Consider the following 18,609-nt stretch of genomic DNA (forward strand, 5'->3'; position numbering starts at 1 on the left):
CACTGGTCAGAGCACCCACAGACTCCCCATCCACACTGGTCTGCCCTCCTAGAGGCCTTCCACCCCATCTTTGAGGCACGAGAAGAGCAACAGCTCGGTAAAGCCACGGGGCTTCCAGATCAGCTGGAGGGGGTTGTGCCGATGTGTGTACATACAGACGGCTCAGGGCCTTTGGGGGTTTCTCTGCCCTTCAACTCCGTGCAGAACATCTCCCTCAGTGGGAAAGTTAGCCAAGCTTTGGGTGCCAACTGGGAAGTGATGATGCAGCGACCCCGTTGACCCACCCAGCGCCGATCCCCAACGCATGGTCTGACATGCCTGAGCTGACATCCCATCTACCCCGGTTTCTCCAGCCCCCAAGCCTACCTCCTCGGCAGGTGAGCTCCCCGGAGCACCAACTGGGGTCGCCGGCGCTCTCTCCCGCCGCCTCTGGTGCCTGCCTTTGGGGAGTTGGGGTGGTCGCAACCACCAGCCACGAGAAGGGGATTGCACCTCTCTCCCCGGCGTCCGAACAGAGCCAGTCTCCACCCCTGCAGGGGCGAAGTGTTTACAAAGTCCGCGCCGCGCCGCCGATCCCGAGCTGGGCAGGAAGTGGGGAAGAGGGGGCGGAGGAGACAAAGGGGCTGGTGCTCTGCTCAGCCAAGTTTCAGTCCCCGGCCCGACCCCTCCACCCCCTGCACATCCTCGGCGAGACCAGGAGGCTCATCCGGCGCCGCAAACCCCCGCCCGCAGCCCCCGCCCCACACGGCATAGGTGAGGGGGCGGGGCGCCACAGAGGCTCAGTGTGGACGACCGGCCGGGGCGGCACGGGTTCCCAGACCGCTGCCTCCCGGCGTTCGCAACTCCTCCACGTGCTATCCAGGAAGTAAACAAAATCATGAGGAGCGATTTCTTTTTCTTTTTCTTGACACGGAGTCTCCCTCTGTCGCCCAGGCTGGAGTGCAGTGGCGCGATCTCGGCTCACTGCAGCCTCCGCCTCCCGGATTCAAGCGATTCTCCTGCCTCAGCCTCCGAAGTAGCTGGGACTACAGGCGCCCGCCAGCACGCCCGGCTAATTTTTTGTACTTTTAGTAGAGACAGGGTTTCAACATGTTGGTCAGGCTGGTCTCGAACTCCTGACCTCAGGTGATCCACCCGCCTCGGCTTCCCAAAGTGCTGGGATTACAGGCGTGAGCCACCGCGCCCGGCCAATTTCTTGACTCTTACTACACGTCAGGCACTATGACAGACCCTTTCTGTGTATCATCCCATCTTACCCCCAGTCTTACAGAAGAGGAAACTGAGACACACTGAGGATTAGGTCAAGTCCCCGAAGTACCACAGCTGGCTAGTGTTAGGATTCAAACCCAGAGTCTGCGTCCTGCCAGGCAACTGCAAATGGGGACGATTACGGTGCAGCCAGAGGGGCTGACAGGCCAGGTAGAAAACAACTGGCAGCCGCGGGCACCCCACGCCCTGGGAGTGAGGCGGCAAGGGACAAGTCTCCCGCCCCACCCAGACTTGCCTCGCAAATACTTGCGGGTTGAGGGCGCGAAGGCAGCAGGATGCAGCGACAGACTTGGAGTAGGTAGTCCAGGCTCTACTCCAAGTGGGCCATTGACAGGCTGGGCGGCCCTCAGCACAAAATCACGAAGCTGGATGCTCCAGTGTTTCCCAACATTACCTGCTCGGAGAATCATCTGGGGAACTCCTTAATGAGAAAGATTCCCAAGTCCCTCTTCCACAGAGTGAAGTCACTGGGATTGGACTGGACCCAGCCAGGTGTTGCTAATAATCAGACAAGTTTGGAAAACCCTGCAAGTGTAGTTGACCTCCTGGGTCCTTCCAGGAGTGTGCTCTTTACAAGAACCGATTTTCATATTAAAATAGGTTTCTTTTAATTCAGTGAAACCCAGCGCGTTTTCCCGGTCCACAACCAAGCCACTGAAGGCCCCAGAACACTTCACTTTCAAAAGGTCACGTGAGGCGGGTGCGGTAGCTCAAGCCTGTAATCCCAGCACGTTGGGAGGCCGAGGCCGCGGATTGCTTGAGCCCAGGAGTTCGAGACCAGCCTGGCCAACATGGCGAAATTCGGTCTCTACTAAAAATACAAAAACTAGCGGGGCGTGGTGGTGCCCGCCTGTAATCCCAGCTACTCCGGAGGCTGAGGCGGCAGGATCGCTTGAGCCCGGGAGGTGGCGATCGCGCCATTGCACTCTAGCCTGGGAGACAGAGAAGACTCTGTTATCTTAAAAAAAAAAAAAAAAAAAAAAAAAAAAAAAAAAAAGTCACGTGAGCCGGGGTCACCGCAGGCGTCCCCCAACCGACTGGGCTTCGGAAAACCAAGGGGCGCACGCTGCCCCGCCCCGTCCCGCCCCGCGACTACAAGTCCCATCGCGCCCCGCGCTCGCGCACACTACGCCAGAGCAAGATGGCCGACGCGGCGGCCACAGCTGGGGCCGGCGGCTCTGGAACGGTAAGGGCAAGAAGCGCGGACCCGGAGCCGAGAGAGTTTGGGTATCCTGCAACTTTCCCCTAGACTGAGCAACAAGCTAGGCCCCATAAATCCAGCCCCATCATGAGCTCCGACTGGCGGAGGGTCTTTTCAGGCCGTACGCGCCCCCTCCCTGGGACTTGGCTGCGGCCGCCGGAGTTGGCGGACCTGTGTCTTGATTGGCTCCTTTGCTGTTGGGGGTTGGGAACCCGGAACACCCCCTGATTGGTCCGAACATGCCATTTTCGCCTTCTTATTGGCCGGCCAAAGTTGAAAGGCATTCCCGTTTCAAAACATTTAGCTTTCTTACTTTTTCGTGCTGTTTTCTTTTGTCCTCCTCGCCGTCACCTCTTGTTACTGTTTTCATTTTCCCTTTCAATGAAATGGTGTGAAGATGGGGGGCACAAGAGAGGGATCCTATTTTTTCTGGGGGACAGGTCTTAATCCCATCATGCGTGTTTCTTCAGCTGTGTATTCTAATAATCTGCTAAAGTAGAAAGTAAAAGACCTGCTATTTTATCTCATTGGGACCGTACTTTTTAGGTGGGCGGAAAAGTAGTCTCTGTATTTAAAGCACCTTGGGTGCTCAATTTTTACTCAGTTGGCCAAGATCTGTAAATCTAAACATTAAGCACTGATTTTTAAAATAAAAGTAGTAAAAGAACTTTGTTTGCCATTGACCACGTATGAACTATGTGATTGCATCCTTCTCCTGTGGATGAAAATCTTTCTGGGCTGCTGCTTCACAGAGATCGGGAAGTAAACAGTCCACTAACCCTGCCGATAACTATCATCTGGCCCGGAGGAGAACCCTGCAGGTGGTTGTGAGCTCCTTGCTGACAGAGGCAGGGTTTGAGAGTGCTGAGAAAGCATCCGTGGAAACGCTGACAGAGATGCTGCAGAGCTGTGAGTACACAGAAACACTAGTCCTTGGAGTCAACCCCAACATCAGTTCAGTGCCCTGCTTTGTGATAGTGTTTGAGAGGATTTAAGAAAAAGATAAACTTTTTTCTTAAGAGGGGAGAAAAAAATTTTTTTTTAATGTAAAAAGTTGAGAAAAGAGCATAATGGGCTGAGCGCGGTGGCTCACGCCTGTAATCCCAGTACTTTGGGAGGCCAAGGTGGGTGAATCACCTGAAGTCAGGAGTTCAAGACGAAACCCCGTCTCTACTAAAAAATACAAAAAAAAATTAGCTGGGCGTGGTGGCTGGTGCCTGTAATCCCAGCTACTCGGGAGGCTGAGGCAGGAGAATTGCTTGAATCTGGGAGGCAGAGGTTACAGTAAACTGATATCTCACCACTGCACTCCAGCCTGTGAGGCTCCGTCCCCAACAACAAAAACAGAAAAGAGCATAATGAAGTGACTTACGGGCTTTAGAATCAGATAGACTTGGGTGTACATCATCACTCTGTCACTTAATAGCTTGGGCAAGCCACTGAATCTCCTGAACCTCAATTTCCTCATTTGTGAAATGAGATAACAGTTTGTACCTCATGGAGTTGCAAATGTAAGTGAGATATATATATAAAACATTCAGTGCTGGGGAGATTATAAGCTCTTGGTGAGTTATGGGTGCCCTTAAGGACTTTTGTTGGGGAGTCAGGGCTAATTCCCCATGCAATAGATATCATCACATTATGTAATCAAATGCTAGATTGTGTGATACAAAGAATGAAGGGGAAAAGCCACTTTTTTTTTTTTTTTTGAGACAAAAGAGTTTCACTCTGTTGCCCAGGCTGGGGTGCTGCAGTTTCACGATCTCAGCTCACTACAGCCTCCGCCTCCTGGGTTCAAGCAATTCTCCTGCCACAGCCTGTCAAGTAGCTGGAATCATAGCCATGCACTACCACTCCTGGCTAATTTTTGTATTTTTAGTAGAGACAGGGTTTCACCGTGTTGGCCAGGCTGGTCTCAAACTGTTGACCTCAGGTGATCCGCCCACCTCTCAATGTGCTGGGATTACAGGCGTGAGCCACCGCACCCAGCTGAAAAGCCACTTTTAAAAGGAAATGTGTTGAGATTTAGAAGCCCGGGTGTGGTCCCACAGAGGCTTTTCTGCATGTACAACATATTTCCCTGTTTTGAACTTTCGGGGGATGGGATAGGATGAGGGTTGGAAGTATTTATGGTGTTTCTTAGGGATCAACAACTATGAAAGGAAGTAGGAGAAAGGTTTGGGCAGAGGGAGAAGTGGAGTGCAATGCAGGCCAAACAAAGAACTGGACAACTTAGCCAGGAACCCTGGAGCATCATTGCCTATCAAGCTGAAAAGGCCCTGCCTTTATACTCAGGTCTTGATCAAACACTAGATGTGGGCTACCCCAAGAAGGGTGATCTTGGGCAAAGTAATTCTCTGCAGCTGATGTTTGGCACTTTTAAATACCAAATGTTTTCCTAAAGCAGTGATCTGAATCATTTTGGCTTCAGAACTCCTATATTTATTCATTTAGAGATGGGGTCTCGCTGTGTTGCCAATGCTGGCCTCAAACTTCTGGACCTAAGCCTCCCACATAGCTGGGACTACAGGCATGTGCCACCATGCCCAGCTCTCAGAATCCCTTTTTATTTTTATTTTTATTTTTTTTGAGACGGAGTGTCGCTTTGTCTCCCAGGCTGGAGTGCAGTGGCCGGATCTCAGCTCACTGCAAGCTCCGCCTCCTGGGTTCCCACCATTCTCCTGCCTCAGCCTCCCGAGTAGCTGGGACTACAGGCGCCCGCCACCTCGCCCAGCTAGTTTTTTTTGTATTTTTTAGTAGAGACGGGGTTTCACCATGTTAGCCAGGATGGTCTCGATCTCCTGGCCTTGTGATCCACCTGTCTCGGCCTCCCAAAGTGCTGGGATTACAGGCTTGAGCCACTGCGCCTGGCCAGAATCTCTTTTTATTAATAAACATTGAGGACCCCAAATAGCTTTTGTATATGTGTATTTGCCACGTTAGAAAAAACAAATTTTGGGACTGGGCGTGGTGGCTCACGCCTGTAATCCCAGCACTTTGGGAGGTTGAGGTGGGTGTATCGCCTGAGGTCAAGAGTTTTGAGACCAGCCTGGCCAACATAGTGAAACCCTGTCTCTACTAAAAATACAAAAAATTAGCTGGGTGTGGTGGCGGGCACCTGTAATTCCAGCTACTCTGGAGGCTGAGGCGGGAGAATTGCTTGAACCCAGGAGGTGGAGGTTGCATTGAGCTAAGATCACACCATTGTACTCCAGCCTGGGCAACAAGAGCGAAACTCCATCTCGGCCGGGCGCGGTGGCTCAAGCCTGTAATCCCAGCACTTTGGGAGGCCGAGACGGGCGGATCACGAGGTCAGGAGATCGAGACCATCCTGGCTAATACGGTGAAACCCCGTCTCTACTAAAAAAAAAAATACAAAAAAACTAGCCGGGCGAGGTGGTGGGCGCCTGTAGTCCCAGCTACACGGGAGGCTGAGGCAGGAGAATGGCGTAAACCTGGGAGGCGGAGCTTGCAGTGAGCTGAGATCCGGCCACTGCACTCCAGCCCGGGCGACAGAGCAAGACTCCGTCTCAAAAAAAAAAAAAAAAAAAAAAAAAAAAAAAAACTCCATCTCAAAAAAAAAAAAAAGAAGAAGAAAAAGGAAATTTCGAAAATAAGAATGTACGATTATATATTCTGTTATTCATCAGACCCATGATGTCATCAAAAGTCACATAGACTCAGGAAAACTACCTGAGAGAATGAGAGTGAAAAAGTCAAATAATGACTTAATTTTATCATGAAAATAGTTTTGACCTGTGTGGACTTTAGAACAGATTTTGGGGCCTACCACAGGTTCCACTACTTTTTGAACTTTGTCCTAAAGGAATGAATTAATAGTTCCCAAGAGATAAGAATGCAGTTCTTGGAACAGTCTTGGAATTTAGAGTTTAAAAGTCATGTATAGAGGCTGGTGTTAGTGACTTGCTCAGGGTAGCAGGGGAATTGGTGGTAGGTCCCCTGTTAGACACCCTTCCCTGTCAAGCACTACTTGCTTTTATTTTCTGAGCCACTTAAAATCTGAGCCAACATTTTATCCCTAGAGCAGGAGTTCTTTACCTTTTGAGGCCCCTTTATACATTTGATAAAATCTGTGGACCCATTCCCCAAAAAATGCTTTTTTTGTGTGTAAAATTCAGCACAGCTTCAGAGTATTCGTGAAACCTCCCGTCCGCCTTGGAAGCTCATTCACAGAACCGAGCTTCAAAACTCCATCTTAGAAACCTTCCCCCGCTTTTCCCCAAAGGACTTTAGTGTGACTCTTAAATAGAGGTTCAGCTTCAGGCAGAAGAAACAAAAATTGCCCATCAGAGAATAAGACCGTTTTGTGTGTGTGGTGGTGAGATACACATAACCAAATTTATCATTTTAACCATTTTTAAGTGTACAATTCAGTGGTATTAAGTATATTCACAATGTTGTGCAACCATTCACAGTATTTCCAGAACTTTTTCATCATTCTCAACAGAAACTCTGTAAACATAAACAGTAATTCCTCATTCTCCCTCCCCCTCCATTCCCTGGTAACTTCTAATCTACTTTCCATCTCTGGATACCTCATGTAAGTAGAATCTTTATTTGTCTTTTTGTGTCTGCCTTATTTCACTTAACATAATGTTTTCTTTTCTTTTCTTTTTTTTTTTTTTTTTTTTTTTTTTTTTTTTTTTTTTTTTTTTTTTTGAGACGGAGTCATGCTCTGTCGCCCAGGCTGGAGATGCCGGATCTCAGTGCAAGCTCCGCCTCCCGGGTTCACGCCATCTGTGTCCCAGGCTGGAGTGCAGTGGTGCAATCTCGGCTCACTGCAACCACTTCTACCTCCCAGGTTCAAGCGATTCTCAGCCTCCTGAGTAGCTGGGATTATAGGCGTGTGCCACCTCACCTGGCTAATTTTTTATATTTTTGGTAGAGATGGGGTTTTGCCATGTTGGCCAGGCTGGTCTCGAACTCCTGACCTCAAGTGATCCACCTGCCTCAGCCTCCCAAGTGCTGGGATTACAGGCATAAGCCACCACACCTGGCCCTAGCATAATGTTTTCTATTTTTTTCTTTTTCTTTTTTTCTTTTTTTTTTTAAGGAGTTCTCGCTCTGTCGCCCAGGCTGGAGTGCAGTGGCGCAATCTCTGCTCACTGCCACCTCCCCCTCCCGGGTTCAAGCTATTTCTCATGTCACAGCCTCCCGAGTGGCTAGGATTACAGGCACCTACCACCACCCGTGGCTAATTTTTGTATTTTTAGTAGAGATGGGGTTTCGCCACGTTGGTCAGATTGGTCTCAAACTCCTGACCTCAGGTAATCCACCCGCCTCGGCCTCCCAAAGTGCTGGGATTACAGGCCTGAGCCACCACACCTGGCCTAGCATAATGTTTTCAAAGTTCATCTATGCTATAACATTACCAGAATTTCCTTCTTTTAAAGGCTGGATAATATTCCATTGTGTGTATATAGCACATTTTGTTTGTTCATTCACCTGTTAATGGACATTGGGTTGTTTCTACCTTTTGGCTATAGTGAATCATGCTGCTGTGAACATTGGTGTACTAGTAGCTGTTTGAATCCCTGCTTTCAATTCATTTGGGTATATACCTAGCAGTGGAATTGTTGGCTTATCTGGTAATTCTATGTTTAGCTTTCTGAGGAACCGAGAATAAGTTTTATGCCTTTAATCCCCTCTTAGACATTTCAGAAATTGGGAGAAGTGCCAAGTCTTACTGTGAGCACACAGCCAGGACCCAGCCCACACTGTCAGATATCGTGGTCACACTTGTTGAGATGGGTGAGTATACCTTCAGTTTCCAGTTCTTCCGTGCAACTGGAGAGAGAAGTTCCTAGGAGTCAGGCATGTCTGCTAAGTGTTCTTCGTTTCCCTCATGGTTCTCTTGATTTGCTTTGAGCTTGAGAGAGTTATCAAGAGAGATTCCTCTGAACACATCTAAGAGGCCTCATAATTCCCTGTTGGGGAATTCTGCCAGAGCTGCTTTTTGCGTGGCTGCAAGGTCATTGAGTTGAGAGTTTAAGCCATTTGTCCATAATACTACTATTCTTTCTGTATTCAATATCCAGTGGTCTGGGCAGTGATTTTTGTTTTCCTGTCTCTTAGGTTTCAATGTGGACACTCTCCCTGCCTATGCAAAACGGTCTCAGAGGATGGTCATCACTGCTCGTAAGTGACTTTGAACTGAGGTACCTAGCAATTTATCAATTAATGCTTGTGGAATGAAGTAATTGACTATGGTAGGGATTGGATTAGTAGCTACTTCCTTGTTGCAGGCTCTCTTCCAATGTTTGGGGCTACCTACAATATAATCTTTATTTGGGCTAGTGGGATTAGCATGTGAAATTCAGTCACCAAAAGGTAAACCACCTTTGAGATATTGCTGTGTTTCTTGTGCTCTAGCCCCAGAAGGGCAAATGATGCTGCTTGGAAAAATGAAAGTTCTTGTTCTCCTTAGATTAAGGGTTGGTACATTGTGGACTATGGGCCAAACGCAGCCTGCCTCCTGTTTTTGTAAATAAAGTCTTATCAGAATGCACCCATATTTACTTATTATCTGTGGCTGTTTTCATGCTATATTAGCATAGTTTAGTTGTGGTAGAGACTGTACCACATGCAGAACCTAAAGTATTTATTATATGGCCCTTTACACAAAGTTTGATGACCTCTACTTTAAGTAAAACTGGGTGCCATAAGCTGAGTGGCGAGTAACCAGTTTGGGCTTGTAGGACCTGGAGAGAATTAACTGGATTTTTTTCTTTTCTTTTTTTTTTTGAGATGGAGTCTCGCTTTGCTGCCCAGACTGGAGTGCAGTGGCACAATCTCGGCTGACTACTGCAACCTCTGTCTCCCAGGTTCAAGCTATTCTGCCTCAGCCTCCCAAGTAGCTGGGATTACAGGTGCCCGCCACCACACCCGGCTAACTTTTACATTTTTAGTAGAGGCAGGGTTTTACCATGTTGGACAGGCTGGTCTTGATCTCCTGACCGCGAGTGATCCGCCCACCTCAGTCTCCCAAAGTGCTGGGATTACAGGCGTGAGCCACCGCACCCGGCCTGGATTTTTTCTTTAAAGTCACTTTTTTCATGTTGGTATTTTTTTAAAAAACTCCCTCTCAACATATAGCAGTGGAAGGTGCCATTTTCAATCCCCTCTTGTTATCATTAAGCTCACACTTACTGTCCCCAGCTCATTGTTCCTTTTTGTTATCCAAGGTCTGTGAAAAGAGAACCAGCAGCCCATGTAACTTGCGTAGCTCCTCAGCATGCTGTTTTACGTAGTTACTGTGGCCATAGCCATCCACCTCTACCTAAGAGGCTTGTGGGCAGATTGTTGTCAAAGGGAATGTCAACCAAGATTAGCCAGCAGGGCTGGGCATTGTATGCCATCAAAGACTGTTTATGGATTGAAATACAAAATGCAACTTGTTTAGAAAATTGAGGTCTGGCATTTTTTTGAGAAAATGAAGCTTTGGGGAGAGACCATAATCTGTAGAAATCAGGGTCTTGGGTGGAGGGGTAATCAGTTGTGACTCTGTTGCAGCTCCGGTGACCAATCAGCCAGTGACCCCCAAGGCTCTTACTGCAGGGCAGAACCGACCCCACCCGCCGCACATCCCCAGCCATTTTCCTGAGTTCCCTGATCCCCACACCTACATCAAAACTCCGGTGAGTGTTGAAGCCACACTGGGGCTGTGTGTGGTGTAAAGCACAGAGTCAGTTTCTACCGACTGTCATGCGGCAGTGTCCAGTCCAAAAGTTTGTTGATGAAAGGGTGGTTCAAAACTCAGAATGTGGCCAGGCACGTTGGGCTCACACCTGTAATCCCAGTATTTTAGGAGGCCGAGGCAGGAAGATCACTTGAGCCCAGCAGTTCAAGACCAACCTGGGCAGCAGAGCAAGACCCTGTCTCATTTGAAAAATAAAGAAAGAAAGAAAAAAAAGAATTCAGATTATCTTTCCTCATTGAGAAACAATTTGGCAAATGAGAATTATGTTCTCAAGTTTACCAGCTAAAGTGTAATTACAAAGAAATTGAAGCTGACCCCAGTATTTTCTGTCCTACTGAAACACAAAAGTACATAGCCACATAGGAACAAGACTGAAAAGGTATTCCACTAAATGTTCATAGTAATTTTTAGTTGAGATTTTAGGTAATTTTGTTTTGTGTTTACTTTTCTGAGTTTTCCAAATTTTCCATAATAGGAAAATTATTTTTTCAATTGGGGGAAAAGTTACTTTAAAAATATTTAGTAACGGCCAGGAGCAGTGGCTCATGCCTTTAATCCCAACACTTTGGAAGGTCGAGGCAGATGGATCACCTCAGGTCAGGAATTCGAGACCAGCCTAGCCAACACAGTGAAACCCCGTCTCCACTAAAATTACAAAAATTAGCTGTGCGTGGTAGCATATACCTGTAGTTCCAGCTACTCAGGAGGCTGAGGCAGGAGAATCAAACCTGGAAGGCAGAAGTTGCAGTGAGCTGAGATTGCACCACTGCACTCCAGCCTAGGCAACAGAGCAAGACTCTGTCTCAAAAATAAATAAAAATTAGTAATGATAATGAAATGGAACTTATCACTCTGAGCTCTAGGTCTGAACAAGAAGAAGATGAGTTATCCTCTGTGGTTTGAATGTGTTCTAATTTGCCTGAATGGCAGTTTTACCTTCAGTTGGGAAGGTGTTCTCCCACACTTCCTTTGCTTCTGCCTCCATACCATATAGTGATGGCCATCGTGCGGGCTGCTGCAGCAAGCCCTCATGTCCTCTGGACATTTCTCCACACCTCAGGGTGGGGGAGAGGGGAGTAGTAGCTGCCCAGCTAATGCAACATAGCCCTTGCCCTTGCCCTTGATCAGATCTCTCTATTCCCTGGGCTGCTGTAACAAAGTGCCACAAACCAGGTGACTTAGAACAACAGAAATTTATTGTCTCACCGTTCTGGAGGCTAGAAGTCTAAAATTAAGGTATCATGCTCCCTCTGAAACCTGTAGAGGAGTCCCTCCTTGCATCTTCCTAGATTCTGGTGGTTGGCCAGCATTCTTTGGCATTTCTTGGCTCATAGGTGCATCACTCCAGCTTTCTGTCTTCACATGGCATTCTTTTTTGTGTGTGGTAGCAGGGGCAGCGGGGGAGACTGGAGTTTTATTATTACTCAAATCAGTCTTCCTGAGCATTCGGGGAGCAGAGTTTTTAAGGATAATGTGGTAGGTCGGGGGAAGCCAGTGAGCCAGGAGTGCTGATTGGTCAGAGATGAAGTCATAGGGACTCAGGGCCGGGCAAGGTGGCTCGTGCCTGTAATCCCAGCACTTTGGGAGGCCGAGGCGGGGGGATCATTAGGTCAGGAGATTGAGACCATCCTGGCTAACACGGTGAAACACCGTCTCTACTAAAAATACAAAAAATTAGCCGGGCATGGTGGCAGGTGCCTGTAGTCCCAGCTACTCGGGAGGCTAAGGCAGGAGAATAGCATGAACCCGGGAGACAGAGCTCGCAGTGAGCCAAGATTGTGCCACTGCACTCCAGCCTGGGTAACAGAGCAAGACTCCGTCTCAAGGAAAAAAAAAAAAAAAAAGAAATCATAGGGACTCAGAGCTGTCTTCTTGCACTGAGTCAGTTCCTGGGTGGGAACCACAAGATCAGATGAGCCAGTTTATGGATCTGGGTGGGGCCAGCTGATCCATCAAGTCCAAGATACCTCAAGCACTGATCTTAGGAACAGTTTAGGGAGGGTCAGAATCTTGTAGCCTCCAGCTGCATGACTTCTAAACCATAATTTCTTTTTTTTTTTTTTTTTTTTTTTTTTTGAGACGGAGTCTCGCTCTGTCGCCCAGGCTGGAGTGCAGTGGCTGGATCTCAGCTCACTGCAAGCTCCGCCTCCCGGGTTCACGCCATTCTCCGGCCTCAGCCTCCCGAGTAGCTGGGACTACATGCGCCCGCCGCCTCGCCCGGCTAATTTTTTGTATTTCTTAGTAGAGACGGGGTTTCACCGTGTTATCCAGGATGGTCTCGATCTCCTGACCTCGTGATCCACCCGTCTCGTCCTCCCAAAGTGCTGGGATTACAGGCTTGAGCCACCGCGCCCAGGCCAACCATAATTTCTAATCTTGTGGCTAATGTTAGTCCTACAAAGGCAATCTAGTCTCCAGGCAAGATGGAGGTCTGCTTTGGGAAAAGGAGTGTCTTTGTTTAACTCTAAACTAAGTTTCTCCCAAAGTTAGTTTAGCCTACGCCCAGGAATGAACAAGGACAGCTTGGAGGGTAGAAGCAAGATGAAGTCAGTTAAGTTAGATCTCTTTCACTGTCTCGTCATAATTTTGCAAAGGTGGTTTCAGTCCTTCCCTTTGGCTTTTAATAACACCTTAATCTTAAGGTGTAGGCTATGAAGAAGAGTGGAACTGGTTTGCAACTGTCTGAGTGTACTCATGCAGGCCTGGCTGGGCGTTCATGGCTTGCATGGCACAAACATTAGTACTCTCATCTATAGTTTTACTACAGTGTTTAAGTGAAACAGCCCACTATAAGGTAAATAACGAGTCCTTGGATGAGGAGTACAATTCCCAATTTTAAAAACAAAGATTTGAAAGCACTAGTCTGGGGACTTCTAACCCACAAAGAATTTAGAATTTAGTCTAAACTGCAGAAAAAACGCCGAGAACAGCTAACAACAGTGTACTATAGTTTTTCTTTTAAAGCATAGTTTTTCTCTCTCCAGTCCCCATTTTTATTAAAAACAAATCATGATACAATGATTTGTTTACAAAATAAACTTTAGTCTTACTGTACTTGGCCCCATTATTTGCATAAAGTGCAGCAAGAATAATTATTTTTCACTTAGACTTTTTAAATTGGCTTTGATAGAACTCTGTTCCATGAAGAATCTCAGATAAGACTTTTTCAAAGCAAGCCCAGCCATGGGTTTGTACCCTCAGATACCTATGAGTTGGGCAAATTTCTCTCCTCTTGAGGTCCCAAGATAGCTTAGGGTTCCTGAACCTGTTTGAAAGTGACATTCTTTACTTACCACAGGTCAGGAACCTTGTACAGGGACTCTGTGTGGACAGGGTATAAGGCCAGATTCCCCAGTGGGCTTTAATTGGCTATATAAGTCATCTTTCATTCTTTAAAGAAAGCATGCCATTCCAGTCAAAGCCTTGGTAAAATAACCAATTTCTCCAACTGTGTCCTGTTACAAAAGAAAACAGATTCTTATTGCACTTTTGCAATTAGCTATACTGCCATAAATTGAGAAATATTAATAGTTTCCAAATTCTGGAGAAATCAGGTAGAGAGGAACAATATGCTCCAAATTTTGTTCACAGGAGTTTATTTTACCCCCGTATTAAAAGTTGCCAATAGTTCTAAAGAAATAATTTATCTTGACTCTGAAAACAAGGTTTAGCAATGTTTTTTTTTTTTTTTTTTTTTTTTTTTTGAGACGGAGTCTCGCCCTGTAGCCCAGGCTGGAGTGCAGTGGCTGGATCTCAGCTCACTGCAAGCTCCGCCTCCCGGGTTCACGCCATTCTCCTGCCTCAGCCTCCCAAGTAGCTGGGACTACAGGCGCTGCCACCTCGCCCGGCTATTTTTTGTATTTCTTAGTAGAGACGGGGTTTCACCGTGTTAGCCAGGATGGTCTCGATCTCCTGACCTCGTGATCCGCCCATCTCGGCCTCCCTGCTGGGATTACAGGCTTGAGCCACCGCGCCCGGCCGGTTTAGCAATGTTTAAGACAGCTCTCCATGAGAGTCCTAGAAGTTTGGTTTTTCCCTCTATTCCAATAGCACAATTGTTGTTGTTGTTGTTTTTTTGAGACGGTGTCATGCTCTGTTGCCCAGGCTGGAGTACAGCAGCGCGATCTCAGCTCACTGCAAGCTCCGCCTCCCGGGTTCACGCCATTCCTCTACCTCAGGCTCCCAAGTAGCTGGGATTACAGGCGCCCGCCACCACGCCTGGCTAATTTTTTGTATTTTTAGTAGAGACAGGGTTTCACCGTGTTAGCCAGGATGGTCTTGATTTCCTGACCTCATGATCCGCCCACCCCGGCCTCCCAAAGTACTGGGATTACAGGCGTGAACCATTGTGCCCCAGCTTTCTTTTTTTTTTTTTTTTTTTTTTTTTGAGACGGAGTCTCGCTGTGTCTCCCAGGCTGGAGTGCAGTGGCGTGATCTCGGCTCACTGCAAGCTCCGCCTCCCGGGTTCACGCCATTCTCCCGCCTCAGCCTCCCAAGTAGCTGAGACTACAGGCGCCCGCCACCACGCCCGGCTAGTTTTTTGTATTTTTAGTAGAGACGGGGTTTCACCATGTTAGCCAGGATAGTCTCGATCTCCTGACCTCGTGATCCACCCGCCTCGGCCTCCCAAACTGCTGGGATTACAGGCTTGAGCCACCGCGCCCGGCTTGCCCAGCTTTCAATAGCACAATTTTTAAAGTTATCTGAGACCTGAACTTAGAGTCCTATATTGATTATAAACTACCTTTTGAAAAGGACCAAAGCAAGATAAAATGTCTGTGGATGACAAAAGTCTGTAGCCACTATTAAAGCTACAATTGGCTAGGAATTTTGGTTACTTCTGTGGCATACAGCAATTTTACATAACAATTATAATTATTAACATACAGTAAATTATATCAACATTATAGAAGTTTCCCATAATTTTGGACACATAACATATTTATACAAATACAGTCTAAACCAAACGCCATTCACTCTTCTATTTGAAAGTTTTTCCTGTATTCTAATGTCACAATCTCCGGAGTTATTAATCAGAAACCTGCATTTATGAGCACCTGTTAAATTTTATAGCCGATTATAAAACCATCTTTTAAAGAGGATCAAAATGAGACAACAATTGTCTGTGTATGACAAAAACATTTTAGGGCAGCAACAGTTAAAGACACAATTGGCAAGGAAATTTGTTACCTTTGTGGCACACAGTCTGTTAACATAATAATTGTAGTTATTACTGATCGCATACACTAAGTCATATTAGAATTATACAAGTTTTATGTAATTTTGAAACATATACCAATAACATAGTTATACAAATATAGACCAAAGAAAGCAAAACACCATTTCGTATTTGACAATGCTTCCTGTATGATTTTTTTTTTTTTTTTTTTTTTTGAGACGGAGTCTCGCTCTGTCACCCAGGCTGGAGTGCAGTGGCCAGATCTCAGCTCACTGCAAGCTCCGCCTCCCGGGTTCACGCCATTCTCCGGCCTCAGCCTCCTGAGTAGCTGGGACTACAGGCGCCCGCCGCCTCGCCCAGCTAGTTTTTTGTATTTCTTAATAGAGACGGGGTTTCACCGTGTTAGCCAGGATGGTCTCGATCTCTTGACCTCGTGATCCGCCCGTCTCGGCCTCCCAAAGTGCTGGGATTACAGGCTTGAGCCACCGCGCCCGGCTCCTGTATGATTTTTTTATGAGATAAGCCAAATGTCATTTTTGGGCTTTAGAGGACATAATATCTAAAGTGTTAGGTTAGAAAGAGACATAATTAGCCGGGCGCGGTGGCTCAAGCCTGTAATCCCAGCACTTTGGGAGGCTGAGATGGGCGGATCACGAGGTCAGGAGATCGAGACCATCCTGGCTAACATGGTGAAACCCCGTCTCTACTAAAAAAAAAAATACAAAAAAAATAGCCGGGCGAGGTGGCGGGTGCCTGTAGTCCCAGCTACTCGGGAGGCTGAGGCAGGAGAATGGCGTGAACCCGGGAGGCGGAGCTTGCAGTGAGCTGAGATCCAGCCACTGCACTACAGCCTGGGCGACAGAGCGAGACTCTGTCTCAAAAAAAAAAAAAAAAAAAAAAGACATAATTTGTAATTGGATTTTGGAAAGTTTGTCAAATATCAAAGGTTTAAAACACTGGATATCACAAAATAGAATCCCAGGTCACAATAAGTCATTCGTTTGGCCAAAATGATAACTCCAAACAATTTTTTTAAAAAGAAAAATCTTTACTCTGATAGAGGAGACCTAGCTTTCCAAACAAGACTCAGTGAAGATAGCATGAGGCCAGCTGAATCTCTCTCTCCTCTCTCTCTCCTCTTTTTTTTCCCTGCCATTTACCCAAAGGAGAAAAGAAAACCCTTTCATTATGTGTTAACATTACATAAAAATCATCTTCAAAAGAGAAAAACAAATTTCATATTTGCATTAGTGCATCTTTAATGTTAGCTAGTTTTTTAAATAAAATTTTATATCTCTACCCAGTTTTGATTAGTTTGACCATACGGTAAGGTTTTCATAAGCTTTTTAGAATTTTCCTTTACAATTTTCCATCAAACAGCAGATCAATTTTCTAAGAAAACCCCATTATTCAGACACATGGGCCCAGATTCTGGCCCCACATCAGTATGATTTTAATGTTTTAACCTACAGAAAAAAGCTAAATAATTTCGTTTAAATCTTAGCCAACTTGTTGGTACCCACAGAATTTTTACAAGATCAACCCTTTACAAACCCTTTTCACTTTGCTTAAACCTTCAGTTTTGGTTCTGTTACTCTTTTAGGTTAAGACAATCTTTTTTTTTTTTTGAGACGGAGTCTTGCTCTGTCACCCAGACATGTACTTCCAAATAAGGTCATATTGTGAGGTACTAGGACATATCAAAAATGTTTTTTGTGGGGACATAGTTCAACCCATAACATTCTTTAACTTTAACAGATAGGGATATAGTGTATCCGTATCTGTAAAAAATTTTTTTTGAGACAGGGTCTTACTTTGTCGCCCAGGCTGCTGGAGTGCAATGGGGCAATCTCAGCTCACCACAGCTTCGACCTCCTAGACTCAAGTGATCCTCCCGCCTCAACCTCCTGAGTAGCTGGGACTATAGCGGTGCACCACCATGCCCAGCTAATTTTTGTATCTTCTGTAGAGACAGGGTTTCACCATGTTGCCCAGGCTGGTCTCAAATTCCTGGGTGCAAGCAATTTGCCCAGGCATGGGTACATACTCCAGTATGTGTTTGCTTATTTATGTGAATATTATAATGTAACATTGTGCGAAATAATGTACATTAAAAGATAATCTTACCCCTGTAAAATGTTTAGGAAACCTAAAACCTTTTCTAGTGGGAGCGATTGCCTCTGCTTTTTTTTTTTTTTTTTTGAGACGGAGTCTCGCTCTGTCACCCAGGCTGGAGTGCAGTGGCGCTTCTCGGCTCACTACAAGCTCTGCCTCCCGGGTTCACGCCATTCTCCTGCCTCATCCTCCCGAGTAGCTGGGACTACAGGTGCCCGCCACCGCGCCCGGCTAATTTTTTTAATTTTTAGTAGAGACGGGGTTTCATCGTGGAAGCCAGGATGGCCTCGATCTCCTGACCTTGTGATCTGCCCTCCTCGGCCTCCCAAAGTGCTGGGATTACAGGCATGAGCCACCGCGCCCGGCTGCCTCTGCTTTTTATTTTTTGAAATCATAGTTTTTTTTTGTTTATTTGTTTGTTTTGTTGTTGTTATTTTATAGAGATGGGGAGAGGTTTTTTGTCTTTCTGTGGTGCCCAAGCTGGCCTTGAACTCCTAGCCTTAAGCAGCCTTTGCACCTTGGCCTCCTAGAGTGCTGGGATTACAGGCATGCACCACTGCACTCAGTCTTTTTTTAGAGGTGGAGTTCTTGCTCTGTTGCCCAGGCTGGAGTGCAGTGGTGTAATCATGGCACTACAGCTTTGAACTCCCAGGCTCAAGCAATCCTCCCACCTCAGCCTGCAGAATAGCTAGGACCACAAGCATGTGTTACCATGCTAGCCTGGAAATCTTGGTTTAATATTTGATGGAATAATAAGTTGGAGGTCAGATTCTAAGATTAGTTTATTTTGATACTTTAATGGCTCTCATAGTTGAAGATGGTACATCACAAAGATATGTAACATCATTGGCTGCTCTTAATAAACCATAAAACTATTTTTTTATTCTCATTTACTCATTATTCAAAGAATTTTGTTGAAAATTTTCTATTAAATTTCTAATTTATTGAGTGCCAAAAGTTGTCTTAGGAATAATTACAAGATTTTGCATTTTAATGTTTTTAACAAGTACAATATGTTCAAAATCCACTCATTTTAATTTTGGGAAGTTTTGGTTTTTTGGGGGGAGGGGGGGACGGGCACAGAGTTTGTCTCAGTCCCCCAGGCTGGAGTGCAGTGGTATGATC

General features: G+C 46.3%; 2 protein-coding genes across 4 annotated transcripts in view; one reads left to right on the forward strand and one right to left on the reverse strand.

The window, feature by feature from the left end:
* CCND3 (cyclin D3) overlaps positions 1-18,609 on the reverse strand; it is a 230,009-nt gene that overhangs the window by 125,466 nt on the left and 85,934 nt on the right. For 2 of the 3 annotated variants that reach the window (XM_050789488.1, XM_050789487.1), the window contains exon 1: positions 367-863. The exons of the other annotated variant lie outside the window; for it this stretch is intronic. The gene's annotated coding sequence lies outside the window, so the exon portion shown is untranslated. Of the gene's footprint in view, positions 1-366; positions 864-18,609 lie in introns of those variants that run through there. 3 annotated transcript variants of the gene reach the window in all.
* TAF8 (TATA-box binding protein associated factor 8) overlaps positions 2,388-18,609 on the forward strand; it is a 43,897-nt gene continuing 27,675 nt past the window's right edge. The window contains 5 exon segments of the mRNA XM_050789483.1: positions 2,388-2,455; positions 3,223-3,379; positions 8,144-8,242; positions 8,567-8,629; positions 10,004-10,128. Of these exon segments, the coding sequence (XP_050645440.1) occupies positions 2,411-2,455; positions 3,223-3,379; positions 8,144-8,242; positions 8,567-8,629; positions 10,004-10,128 (489 nt within the window). The 5' untranslated portion in view covers positions 2,388-2,410.

The sequence above is a fragment of the Macaca thibetana genome, chromosome 4, assembly GCF_024542745.1.
Source record: "Macaca thibetana thibetana isolate TM-01 chromosome 4, ASM2454274v1, whole genome shotgun sequence".
NCBI classification, from domain to species: Eukaryota; Metazoa; Chordata; class Mammalia; order Primates; family Cercopithecidae; genus Macaca; species Macaca thibetana.